Source organism: Penicillium angulare, assembly GCF_028827245.1.
Source record: "Penicillium angulare strain IBT 27051 chromosome Unknown utg000004l_segment0_segment0, whole genome shotgun sequence".
In the NCBI taxonomy this organism is placed as follows: Eukaryota; Fungi; Ascomycota; class Eurotiomycetes; order Eurotiales; family Aspergillaceae; genus Penicillium; species Penicillium angulare.
Genome location: NW_026623163.1, coordinates 3,768,751 through 3,781,769, shown reverse-complemented (window position 1 = coordinate 3,781,769; position 13,019 = coordinate 3,768,751). Strand labels below are relative to the sequence as shown.

At 47.4% G+C, this 13,019-nt stretch overlaps 6 protein-coding genes across 6 annotated transcripts; 2 read left to right on the top strand and 4 right to left on the bottom strand.

Moving 5' to 3' along the window:
• Nucleotides 1-1,225: 1,225 nt before the first annotated feature.
• N7478_005300 (uncharacterized protein) lies at nt 1,226-2,063 on the bottom strand (the record flags this gene model as incomplete). The annotated part of the gene is made up of 2 exons (XM_056921514.1): nt 1,226-1,552; nt 1,659-2,063. The coding sequence occupies 2 exons, from the start codon at nt 2,061-2,063 to the stop codon at nt 1,226-1,228; spliced, it is 732 nt and encodes a 243-aa protein (XP_056779551.1).
• A 590-nt stretch (nt 2,064-2,653) lies between these two features.
• Nucleotides 2,654-4,551, bottom strand: N7478_005299 (putative amino acid transporter; the record flags this gene model as incomplete). Its single annotated transcript, XM_056921513.1, has 2 exons — nt 2,654-3,469; nt 3,523-4,551. 2 exons carry the CDS (start codon nt 4,549-4,551, stop codon nt 2,654-2,656), a joined length of 1,845 nt encoding a protein of 614 aa, XP_056779550.1.
• A 392-nt stretch (nt 4,552-4,943) lies between these two features.
• Nucleotides 4,944-5,870, top strand: N7478_005298 (uncharacterized protein; the record flags this gene model as incomplete). Its single annotated transcript, XM_056921512.1, has 1 exon — nt 4,944-5,870. The coding sequence occupies one exon, from the start codon at nt 4,944-4,946 to the stop codon at nt 5,868-5,870; it is 927 nt and encodes a 308-aa protein (XP_056779549.1).
• Nucleotides 5,871-6,372: 502 nt separating this feature from the next.
• N7478_005297 (O-phospho-L-serine:2-oxoglutarate transaminase) lies at nt 6,373-7,767 on the bottom strand (the record flags this gene model as incomplete). Its single annotated transcript, XM_056921511.1, has 2 exons — nt 6,373-6,942; nt 7,003-7,767. The coding sequence occupies 2 exons, from the start codon at nt 7,765-7,767 to the stop codon at nt 6,373-6,375; spliced, it is 1,335 nt and encodes a 444-aa protein (XP_056779548.1).
• A 907-nt stretch (nt 7,768-8,674) lies between these two features.
• N7478_005296 (uncharacterized protein) lies at nt 8,675-10,343 on the bottom strand (the record flags this gene model as incomplete). The annotated part of the gene is made up of 3 exons (XM_056921510.1): nt 8,675-9,748; nt 9,802-10,098; nt 10,152-10,343. 3 exons carry the CDS (start codon nt 10,341-10,343, stop codon nt 8,675-8,677), a joined length of 1,563 nt encoding a protein of 520 aa, XP_056779547.1.
• A 733-nt stretch (nt 10,344-11,076) lies between these two features.
• N7478_005295 (glycoside hydrolase family 32 protein) lies at nt 11,077-12,999 on the top strand (the record flags this gene model as incomplete). Its single annotated transcript, XM_056921509.1, has 2 exons — nt 11,077-12,556; nt 12,626-12,999. 2 exons carry the CDS (start codon nt 11,077-11,079, stop codon nt 12,997-12,999), a joined length of 1,854 nt encoding a protein of 617 aa, XP_056779546.1.
• Nucleotides 13,000-13,019: the final 20 nt, after the last annotated feature.

Below are 13,019 nucleotides of genomic sequence, written 5' to 3'. Positions count from 1 at the left end.
AGCTTGGGCCAGCGTGGATCACCGACTAGGTTGAACTGCTGGCCATTACGACTAGATTCAGGATTCCCCCGGTCTGACTCTTCTTTTTTTATTTCCTATGTCTCTCCTCCTTTTTCTTCCATGGGGCCAGTCTCTTCAGCTACTTCAGCCATGATTCATCCCATCCCGTCTCTGCTTAGCCGCCGCGCCACATGGCTACAATTTGGGGGCCAACAGGTACATATGCATCAAGTGCTATGAATAGTTTCACGTTCCCCTGTCTTGCCATGTGGCAGAGTTTTGTTTTATCGTTTTTGACTTTCTTGGCACCCTTTGGCTTGGGTCACTGCAGATTGGAAGTTTTAGACTTCTTCTTCTCTCGGTTACATGCATGGAGGATTGGATTGCACCTGTCAGGTACTTACTGACCCATGCACGATAGGTTTATTCCAATTCCCACTTACCCCTCCCCCTCCCCTCTCCATTCCCCTCATCCTCATCAAGATAGAAGCTTATCCCGAAAACAGGCAGTGTGCGCGGTCACACAAGCCGGGAAGTATTTCAGATGCTGGTTTTCAACACGATTCTATACGAGTCTGGTCATCTACTACTCGGGGTTGGTCATAAATAACTCATGCCTCATTCATCTAGAGGCTTATGGTGTATCTGGTTCTTTTTAAAGACAGGAAAGGACAGAAAAAGACACAAGAAAAGAAGAAAGGAGAGAAGAAAATCAGCCAAAACCACCCTGGCATGGTACATCTTCGGAAGATTCTTTCCTGAGCCACCTTGGTCTTAATCTCAACTGTCACCGTCGCTTTTTATTCCCTAACTCCGACTTGATCTCGGGCGACACAGCATGCATTGCCTCGTTGATGGGATGAGCACAGCTGGAGAATCTCTGCATGATCATTGATCATTGCTCATTACATTGCTTCTACCCTTGATCGAACCCTAGCTGAAGAATCGGTAAGGATGGCATGGGTCTTCGTGGCACTTAATGACATAATTTGCAACCTTGTAGAACAGTAGTAGCCATAATCACTGGGTATCCCATTCCATCCCATTCATTCATTCGTTCATCAATAATACATTGTTGTGTTTTGGGAGGGACAGATATTGAACAGGAGAATTATTAATAGCATGAGAATATCTCCCGAACCCAAACCACAGGAACTACCCTTTTTTGTGCACTTCGTCGAATTCAGCCTCTCCCTTTTCTAGAGCTCTTCTTGTGGTACCACAGTCAAATCATAGTGCCGTTTTCAAGTGATCCTTCAAAGCTGTGAGCCATCCCTTCGGCCCAAGAAGATCTTTGCAAGGACCATGACTGGCCTCCGCATGCGAAAAAAAGTCCAGATGGATTATCAAATTGCCGACAGCAGACGTTGCAGAGCCATTTGGTGTCGTAGAATTTCTCGTACCCACCAGGTGCTTCGAATGCAAGTTTGTAGATTCGATTCTCAGATCCACAGGGACCGCAATCGAGATGGCGAAGATAGCTGGAGAAGCGTACAGATTCACGGTCACAATAAGGACATTTCAATTCACGAGGAGCGTGAGATCTCATATGCTGTTTATTAGGAAATATGGCAACATGATTCATGCGTCAGCAAGTAGGTTCTGCAATTCTGCAAGGGTAAAAGGTAAATCAATCATTCAATTGCATGCTAACATACCGATTCCTGAGCAAGCCGTCTATTAAATCCCCGACCGCAAATCGGGCATCCATGATGTTCTGCAATATTGTGTGCGCTTAATAGCTCATCGGTATCAAAAACTTCGTTGCAGTCAAAACAGTGATGGTGGTCGTCTTCAAAGTGAATCTGGAGATCGTCATCATCTGAAAAGTCGGGTTGGTCAGGACAGAAAAAACAGATATTGTGCATTAAAGAATCTTCCTGGTGTTGAAGAAGTGAGTCGTTGGTCATAAAAACGCGTTCACAGGTCGGACACCATTCATGTTTGTCGGTATTGGAGCAGTGCTTCAAGATTTTCTCCTGGTTGCTGAACCATTCCCCACAAATCCGACACCAGAACTTGTTGTCATGTTTTTCAACGTAGCCACCGAAGAAAAAAGACATGTTGGGGACGAGACGTGGACTGATCAGAAGCGAGATAAGCAGAGAGTAAGTGGAATAAAGTGAGAGGTTGGACAAAAGAATTGCGATCAAAGAACAAGTGAAGGATAGGGATGGAAGTCGAAGCGGAGAGAAGAGGCGAAACCTTGGAAGCCCTATAAGTCCTAAAAGAGTTTTGTACCAATTGATTCGCCTCTTCTTTCACCCGCTCATACTGCACAACTTCGCTTGTCACCTTTTGCCTATTGAATACATATACACAAGCATATATATTAGTGAACACTTGAATAGAAACTTGGAAGTCCTCGAGCAACGAACACATGATCCATGCAAATTAATGATTATGTAGAATTCTAGTATGTAAGTTAATAGAACAAGAGAGAAGAAGCAGAGGTACCTTAGGAAAATACCCCAAAGCCACCGTCATCACATCATATGCCATTGACTGGCTGTGCAAAGAATTGAGGAAAGATGCGCGAATGTCAAAATACAGCTGCAAAGACGCACATTCCCCTTTGTCACCATACACCAGAATTATATGCATGAGTATCAAATATCATAACAGGGCGACGCGGTCCAAGGGACATGAATGGTTACCGAGCGCGCCATGTCCAGAACTTCCATCCAGACATTCCAATTCGTCCGTCGCGTTGATAGATTCGCCAATAGTAGACCGGCACGCCCGTGATGATGAACCCTATCACAATTAGGGTTTGGAGTGGCTCGGCAATGATTGCTCGACTGAGAAGAAACAAGCTGACACAGCAGAAGATTATAGGGGTGGTTATCCAGGTGCGATAGGGTCGTTCCAAGTGTGGCTCGCGGATGCGCAGAACGATCAATCCCAATACTGTCAGAAAATAGAACGTATATCCGGCAACACCATAGAAAGTGACCAATGTTGCAAATTCGCCAACAAGAATGTAAACAGCAGTCAAAGCAGCATTAAATGCCATGGCATTAATCGGAGTGAACCCAATTCGGGCATTGTCGCCAAAAACACGTGAAACGGACCGACGAGCCCACGACCGACTGCGCAGACGGCTTCCAGCAGGAGGGCCTGGAGATGACGAACCTGGAAGGCCGAGGCGGCCAAATAGCGAAGGGAGATAGCCTTCCTTTCCAGCCGCATAGACTAGTCGACCACTCGTGAAGGTGGTTGCGTTTAGTGCTCCAAAGCAGCTGGCAGACACGACTAGAGCTAGAACCAGACCTCCGACTGAACCGAAGACTTTGCTGCCGAATTGGACAGCCACAGTATTGCTGGCTTCAATGGTATCATGGGGAAGAACAAGGAAATACGCAACATTGGCCAGTAGGTAGGATAAAATGACCAATGGCATTGCGGTGTGGATCACCCGAGGTAGATCGCGATTGGGGTTCTTGAACTCTCCAGTCACATAATTGGTCTTTTCACTCATGTTAGCATGTGCACTGGATTTGAGTAAAGGAAGCATCTTACATTGTCCCAGCCATCAAAGGCCCACAGGCCAGCATAGAGCGCCACAGCAAAATCGGAGATTTCGGTGTTAGTGCCCTCGAACCAGCCATGTGTTTTCCATTCCTCGTTGGCACTACCCTTGGATGAGAATCCGGTGATAGCCACCACAATCCCAGTGACGGTGACAAATAGCAGAGCCACAAACTTGAAGAACATGAGAAGATCGCCAATGCGAGTGGCAATCTTAGTCGAGACACAGTTGAACAGAGTCACAAATAGAAGACCACCAAGTGCAACGGCCTTGTTGATCCATGGATTGACCAAGACCACATCAGCACCGACAAATGCACGCACGACGTATTCTCCGAAGATAATGGAAATGATAGCTGCTGACCCAGGCTTCAAAACTAGAACAGCGCACCATGTGAAGAGAAAGCCCATTGGCTCTCCAAAGATCTTAGATAGATATACTTGAGCACCTCCATTCAGAGGAATTGCGCCTCCTAGCTCCGCATAGCTAGCAGCTCCTGTCCAGGCCAATATGCCCGCTATAGCCCAAACAATGAGCGAGGCGCCTGGAGAACCGGCATTGGCGTTGACTTGGCTTGGAGAAGAGAAGATTCCAGATCCAATAATAAGGCCGACAATCAGCGACAGACCGTTTAGGTATGTCAATGTTTTGTTTCGCTCCAACGATCCCTCCTGCCCCAGGCGTTCCAGTGATGGCGTGCCTAAGGGAGCATAGCCACCTTGTGTTTGGGAGAGTGGAAAGAGGTTTCCACCAAAATCGAACGCGGAGGATATCGAATAGGATCGGAGACCTCGTTGTCTGCCTGTCTCGAGGTAATCATCCCCCGAGGGACCGGCTAGAGGATCTTCATCCTCGAGTGAGAGCTTTCGCGAAGAGGAGATACCGTCGGGAGATGATGATCGGGAGGAGCCGCCCACTGATTCGGGAGAGGATGAGGCGAGGGATGCGAGTTCAAGTGAATCTCGAGGAGCGGCGAGGTTTCCATTTCTGGTCTCGTGGGCGGATGCGCGATTGAACATCCTCTCTGTGCGTCCGTCTGTCTTGTTTATTTCTCTTTGTTCTTGATTGGATGTTTGGATGTGCTTGATCTGCACGGGTTCCAAGGCTTCGAAGGCCAGCCTCGATTCAAGTAGGACTTAGTCAAAGGGATTCAACGGGATTCTCCATCTCCCACGAGAAATCCAAATATCGAGATGATTTAACGATCAAGGAAGAAAGGGAGAAAAGGCGATGAGAGTGTGGGTAACGGAGATTGCGAGCGCCAAGGGGTGCAGTTTAGTTGAATGGGGGAAACGATCGCCCAATCGGATTTCCCTTCTTCAGCGCCAGTTTCCCCGCGCTTTTTCCAGTTGTTGAGAATTCTCACAAGACCAACACTTGAAACCATTTTTCATTCATTTGCACGTTTCTCATGAGGGTCCCAATCCCACCTCGGTGCTGCAGCTGCAGCCGAACTATACAACAGACTGCGATTCATTCTCGCCGCTTTGCTTCCACATCCGCCTCAACCTCCGCTTCGACTGCGACGACCGCAACTTCCTCTGCGCCACCTACACCCGCTACCCCGAACTCTACCCCGAACCCTTCCAGGAAGAATCGCTGGTTAGGAATTATATTTGTAACTGCGGCGGCAGCTGGAGCTGGAGCGTATCTTCGGTCGCAAAGCCCCGGGTCCGCGACTTTGAATCAAGACACATTCACAAAATACAGCCTTGTTTCCAGAGAGCCAGTCTCAACAACCAGCAGTCTCTTCACACTCCGACCCCGATACCCCAGCGGTAGCAACTACGATGTCTACGAAGAAGCATGGAAGATCGGAGTATGGAGTGTTATGTTTAAGCAACCCCAACTCCAAATCGGTCGAGATTATACACCCCTCCCCACGACTGCTGCAACAACATTGACGGTAGATGAGGAAAACGAAGGGTACCTGCGATTTTTTATACGGAAGGACCCCTTTGGAGAAGTTTCTCGTTATCTGCACAATTTGACTATAGGTGCAGATATTGAAATGCGAGGGCCGCAATTTGAGTGCATCATTCCGGAGGAAACTCAGGAGATTATTTTTATTGCCGGCGGTACTGGAATTGCGCCCGCTTTGCAAGCCGGATACTCCCTTCTCAACAACAAGGAGCAAGAGTCGCCCAAGCCTAAGATTCATATTCTGTGGGCGAATCGATTGAAAGAAGACTGCATTGGGGGGAGAGCGATACCGCCAAGATTGTGTCGTCGCGAGGACCTTGGTTCTCAGGCTGGTTTGGCTCCTCGAGACCAAATGATGCTCCTAATTCACCAACGACAATGCCACATGACGACCAAGAAACATCTCTTGTGGTAAAAGAACTTGAAGCTCTAAAATCACAATACCCGGGACAAGTCAAAGTAGACTATTACTTGGATGAGGAGAACCGTTTTATTGGCAAAGAAGACATTTCAGACGTGGTTAAACGGAGCAGCTCCACAGATGACTCACATAACAAGAAAATGATTCTTGTATCAGGTCCCCAAGGCTTCATTGGCTATATGGCAGGTCCAAAGGTCTGGGCTCAAGGACAAGAACTCCAGGGACCGGTTAAGGGTGTGATTAAAGAGCTCGATCTAAATGGATGGGGTGTGTGGAAGCTATGATCACTGGGTCATATGTATCATTATATATCTCTTTTTTGTAATTTTTCTTCTTTTTTGGCATATAGCATATACCGGGGGGAAGTTATGTTGAATAGTCGACAGCCTTCCAGGGCGTTCGGGTGTCTCATTCAAATCACCCACTAGAAGTTTGGTACCGAAAGGTTCAGGTTGAATTCGTTCATCCATCAATAAATCAGCTATTTGGAAGCAATTTAGTTTCCTGTGGCGAAATCCTCAAGATATTTGGCCAGCTTTTGCACGTTCTCCAATGGAACTGCGTTGTAGTTGCTGGCGCGCATACCACCGACACTGCGGTGACCCTTCAGGCCCTGCAGCAGGCGCTTCTCTGCACCAGCCAGAAACTCCTTCTCCTTAACATCATCACCACCGTTCACACGGAAGCAGATGTTCATCCGGCTGCGGATGCTCTTATCGGGAACAACCTGGTACACTTGCGGGTACTTGTCCAGGGCTCCATAGATGAGCTGTGCTTTTTGATCCGCAACAGCTTCCTGTCCGCTGACCTTCTGAGCACCAAATTCGCTCACCAGGTCGGCCATGACTTGGCCTGCGATCCAGAGGTTGAAGATAGGGAGGGTGTTGTAAAGAGAGTTGTTCTTAGCAATAGTAGCATAGTCGAGCACTACGGGCCCGGGCAGGCCACCAATGTTCAAGCGGTGCAGCAAAGCTGGAGGGGGTGTGGCGGTTTGAGGAGGAAGCAGATCCTTGCGAATAATAGCGAGGGTGATGCCAGTAACACCGATATTCTTTTGTGCGCCACCCTATCAAATCAGTTAGTTAACATGAATCCATACATAGATATCCACTCTGAATGTACTTACAAAGATCACAGCATATTTGCTGACATCAATCTTTCGGCTGATGAAGTTAGAGCTCATATCAGCCACAACTAAATGCTCGTCTTCAGCGTCTTGGCCCTGCGCCTCCAATGACTTGGGGAAGCTCTGAAACTCCACACCATCAACAGTCTCGTTGTCACAGAAGTAAACAAAGGCTGAACCCTTTCCACCCTCCTTCTTGGTTGGGGTCAATGACCATGTATTCTCAGCTGGGATTGTGCCGAACTTTCCATTGTTGGCTTTGCGTGCATCCAAAGCAACGTTGACATACTTTGAGCCAACCAGTCGGGCAGCCTCCTGCGAGGCCTTGAGTGACCAAGAGCCAGTCACCAGATAATCCAGCTTCAATTCCTCATCAACCTCTTTTTGTAATCTTTGGAATACCAATTCATCCACCTGAGTCTTCTCAGCGCCAGGGTTGGCCTTCAGTACATCAGCCTCCGCACGGCGACGACGGCGTTCGATCCAGACTGGAACGAGATTCTGGACGACAGCGCTGAACTCGCCACTTCCACCAGCTTGCATGAAAAGGATCTCATAGTTGTCAGGGATATCGAGGAGGGTAGTGAGGTTGGCTTTGGCGTCATCGAGAATCTTGTTTGCGGCGCCCGAGCGGTGGGAGATTTCACCGAGTCCAAGTCCGGTGTCATTAAAGTTGACAAATGCTTTTGCACCAGCCTCGACGACCGATGTGGGCAGGGGAGCTGGACCAGCTCCGAAATAGGCAACTTCTTGCCGAGAAGGCATTTTAGGAAGTAATTTGGGGGGGAAGTGTTATAGGGTATCTTGGGTATAGAAAGATGGAAAGAGAGGCGAGAGAGAAAAAAAGATGCCGGGTGGATCGTAGAGTGGAGATCAACCTTAAGAGTCATCGAAGTACAGGAACTCTGAGCCACCATTTTTGCGCTTTCTTGTACAAACATGGCATTCCTCGCTTATTGGGTCATTTACTTTTACCCGGATCCTTTTATTTTCCAGCCATTGGGATGATTCGTCTTTCCTGGCGGCAATGGCGGGGTATACGTGCATCATTGGGAAGTTTGTGAGTACATTAGTTGCGGGGTGAGATACATCCAATTCTTATGACAGAAGACATTTATAATAAGAATCCGAAAGCTATCATTGTGCAATTAGATGCTTGGTTTTTATCTTTATTATGTACTATATATACCAGTGGTGAAAATAGAAGAAGGGTCGTCTCTACGTACCATATGATCTTGATAGCGGGGCAGATCTAGTATACTTGGAGTGTGATCTCGGAGACCTGAAATCCAATACATGTATATACAAATAATTTCTGGATATTGCAGTGTCTTGCTGCAGCTTATGACCAATGCCCCCATTCGATCAATTTATTTCAAATATAGCTAATTCTAGCATTGTTGTATCTATATGAACGTTCATCATTGCCGGTATCGGCAGCCCCAGACGGATGGCGCCATCGCTGGTTGTGTTTGTCATGTTTGCAGTGTCTACAATGCTGTCCATGTCCAGGTGAAGTAGTTGTACTATAACATTCCACTATTGCTTAAAATATTGTAAGACACGGGAGATTTGATCTCGATATATATATATATATGTGTGTGTGTGTGTGTGTGTGTGTGCAAATCGTATTGGGTATTATTTCTACATATATGACACAAAATAATCACCTCTACGGTTTCTCAGCAGATCCCAAAGTCGATACACCAGTTCTCGCTTCTAACGAAGTATGGTAAGATCGCCACTTCCATGCTGGAACTTTGGCAGCATACATCTCGTCAATCTCTGCAAAGGTCCGGCCTCGTGTCTCTGGCATGAAAAAGTATGTAAAGACTAAGATAGCGGCCATACAGCCGGCAAAAATGAGGTAAGTTTTGGCACCAAGACCAGCTGCATCAGCAGACGTGATTTGTGGGACGGCAAGAGTAGTAATGACGGCAGTGATACCCTGGCAGGCAATAGTGTAGGACATCACGTAATGGCGAAGTTTGGTTGTGGCCATCTCGGAAGGCATCACATTTGACAGAGAGTAGAAGGATGAAGCCCAGAAGAAATTGAAAATGAAGGATAACGCGGCGATGGTAATAGTTGAGTGTTTATTGCCGGTGTCAAATGCAAGGCCACCAGCGATCACATCTATCACAAACAAGATGCCCATTCCAAAAAATGCTGTGGGACGCCGACCAGCACGGTCGATGACTAGTGGAGCGGCGAGAGTACCAGCCAACGTACAGCATGATGCAATGATGGTCAATGAAAAGGGGTCCGCAACTCCAAGTTCCGTGAGGAAAATGGTCGTGTATGTCGTAGAAAGAATAACGCCCGAGATTTGATTAAGCGAGTAGAAAGACCCTGCGACCAGAGTTCTTTGGAGATGGTCTCGTCGAAATATATGCCAGAACTTGACGTCAGCCCTCATTTCACGATTGTTTTTCTCACATAAGACCATGAGTCGTAGTTCTTCATCGATATGTTCATCGGAATATCCCCGGAGTTTCCGGAGATTGTGTCGGGCCTGTTCCATATTTCCTTTGGATACAAGCCATTCCGGACTTTCGGGCAGTGGTATAGTCATAACAAATAGGATCACAGGAATCACACACTGTATAGCTAGCGGGATCTTGTAAGATAAATGGCCATTTAGTCTCTTAGTACCCCAAACCACCCCTGTGCCGATTACTCCTGCTATAAGATTCAAGATATTAATAGAACTGACACACCTGCCTCGAATGGAGGCGGGAACAACCTGGTATCGTTAGACTCAAATCATGCCATCCTTGAAGGGAAATAGCAACTGACCTCTGAGAGGTACAAAGGTGCGATAGAGATTGCAATTCCAATAGCAATTCCATTCACGGCCCGTCCGGCTACAAAGCCTCCCAGGTTCGGTGCAAAGACCTGTAGCAGACTGCCGCCTAAAGATATAACGTAGGCCACCACCAATGGCCATTTTCTTCCCATGTGGAAAGTAAGGAACGGTGCGAAGAGACTTCCAATAACATCGCCCACTATGGGAATGGAAATCACCAGGTTCTGGTTGCGAGCTGTAAGGACGAGGCTACTAGCTGCTGGGTCGCCACCCTGAAATCTCGCAACCTGGGGATATCAGACGCAATTTCTCACTCAAGCTGATGTAGTGGCAGACTCACAAATGCTGGCAATGCAATGATCGGGGATATGACCTTATCGTCGTACCCAAACATAAACGATGCGGCTCCAAACACCGCACAAGCTACAATGAGGAGCCAGTTGATCGCGCTCTGGTCATTGTGACCAGGGCGGTCGGAGCAATCAATGTGCTCAACTTCCATTGGGCCAAGTTCATCTTTGTCGGTAGACATCGTGAGGCGAATGAATCTGCACACCCGGGGCGAGAGCAGAGCAATAGGTGAGAATATCCTGGACGCCGAAGAGCCCAAACCCATAGCGGGGTTATATACACATACTCAGCTCAATCAATTCACAGCATATTAGCGAGGGCTGATCTTGCAGGTGTTGGGGGTTATTATTCCGGGGAAAATAGCATGAGACAAATGATTTCCCCAGCTTTTTCGAGCTCAAGGTTTGCCGCGCCCGTTACTAAGACGTGAATTTCCCCGAAGTTTCCCAATGCCAAGTTGACATGCTCAGGCCCTCAATTTAGTGTGAGCAGAGCTAAGATGAAACTCAGAATCTGAAGAATACAGATATTCAAAAGACGGGACTCCACAAATCTGCGCGCAAGAGCTCATCCTTTGCCGATTCTGGGGTATTGTGAGTTTCGCCGATGATAGTCCGTCCATCTCCATCTTGTACGTCACATTTGCTAACCATCTGCCGAGCACTGCTCCGACCAACCTCCGGGCCGGGAAAACTCATTGCATGAACCTTTGCATTCTGGCTAATGTCCAGTCAGATTCTTTTTTCCTTATCAATATACATGTCAAATGGTGGAATCGATTTTCCCCGAGTTGTCTCCTTCTGAGGATAATCATGATTCATATACCACTTTCCCAGTTTGGATTTTAGTACTTAAAGAAAAAGAAGAGCAAGGAAAATACAAATAACTCTTCAAACTACTAAATCATACCAGTCATGTCTGTTCTTCTAAACTCGCCGGACTTGTCGGAGCAAGTTTTTCAAGAAAGACATCCCCAATCTTCTCTAGACTCCCACGCCCACACGAACGACCCAAAGGAATCTTCATCCAGACCATCATTTCATTTAACAGCCCCAAGTGGCTGGTTGAATGACCCATGCGGTCTAGGATATGATCCTACCACCGGATTATACCATCTCTTTTTCCAATGGAATCCGTATGGCAATGACTGGGGCAATATGTCCTGGGGACATGCTACGTCACCGGACCTGATTACATGGGAAAGATTATCAACTCCAGCATTGGCGCCAACGGCAGATTATGACAAATGTGGCGTCTTTACAGGCTGTCTTCGAGCAACAAACGTCCATGGAGATCCTGGGGCTTTGACCGCCATCTATACGTCTGTCAGCCACCTGCCCATCCATTTTACGCTCCCCTATACCACAGGCTGCGAATCTCTCAGTCTTGCCGTCTCAAACGATGGCGGAGAATCTTGGAAACGTCAAGACTGTAACCCGATTCTCCCAGGCCCACCTGAAAATCTTCCAGTCACCGGATGGAGGGATCCTTGTCTGACAGCCTGGACAAGGAAGCCATCAAGTCTTGCACAAGGCTCACAGTCTCAGCTTCATGGTTTTATTTCCGGTGGTATCAAGGGGCAAAATCCTGCTATATTTGTCTATACCGTTAACCCTCGCGACATTCGCCAATGGAACTACATTGGCCCCCTGGTCAATGTAGGTCTCAACTTTCGACCGTCGCGGTGGTCTGGCGATTTTGGCGTAAATTGGGAGGTTGCGAACTTCACGACTCTGGAAAATAATTTCAATGAATCTCGTGACTTTATCATCATGGGTGTTGAAGGATGCATTCCCGCAGAAACTTCGGCCACTATCGAGGCTCGTCAAAGACGTGACCCAAGAGGCCAAATGTGGATGTCAGTTACATCGATTGAAAATTGTGACAGTGACAGTGATGCGCTCACAAATTTTGCCTCAGGGGGCTTTTTCGATCATGGCTGTCTGTATGCGGCCAATTCCTTTTGGGATCCTGAGACCTCTCAACGCATTGTATACGGTTGGGTCACCGAGGAAGATCTGCCTGACGGTCCTCGACACCGCCAGGGATGGTCCGGTATGATATCTTTGCCGCGAGTCGTCAGTTTGATGACTCTGCGTAATGTTACGAAAGCACGCCACTCGTCACTGAAGTCTATCACATCGATTGAGGCCATGAAATCGTTGGAGGGAAGTGGATTCACTGTCCATACTTTGAGTATCAGTCCAGACTCAAGACTTTCTCGTCTTCGGAAGGAAGCAAGACACCACCACATCACGGATTCTTCCCTATCCAAGTCATCCTCCTCTCCTGCGGCTTCTTTGCCTTTGACTACAGCTAAATGGGAACTACAATCTGAGTTTTCTGTGGGCCAGTCATGTCAAAGGGTCGGACTTGAAATTGCTCACAGCCCCGGTAAGCCATTTCTGTACTAACTTTTTTGTCCTCTTCAAAGCCTTGTGAAATCTCTAACAACGTCTCCAGATTTTGAAGACCGAACCATTCTTACCTGGGACTCGACTTGTGAAATCTTCACGATTGACCGGCCTGTAGTCAAAGACCCAAAAATAAATCATGGAAGGGAATCAGCTCCACACACTCTTTTTACTTGCATGCATGAACAGCAAGAAACCGAGGAGACTTTGAAAGTTCACGCTTTCTTTGATAAGAGTGTGCTGGAGGTTTTTGTCAACAACAGAACAGCCATTACAACCCGCATTTACCATCCCTCGAACAGAAATTTCGGAGTCCGATTCTTTGCAGAGCCAATTGTCGACGGACTTGATGATTTATCTACCACACTTCTACAAGCTGATATATGGGATGGAATTGGCACATGTGCAGGAATTAATATTTGACATAATTCGACATAATTGCA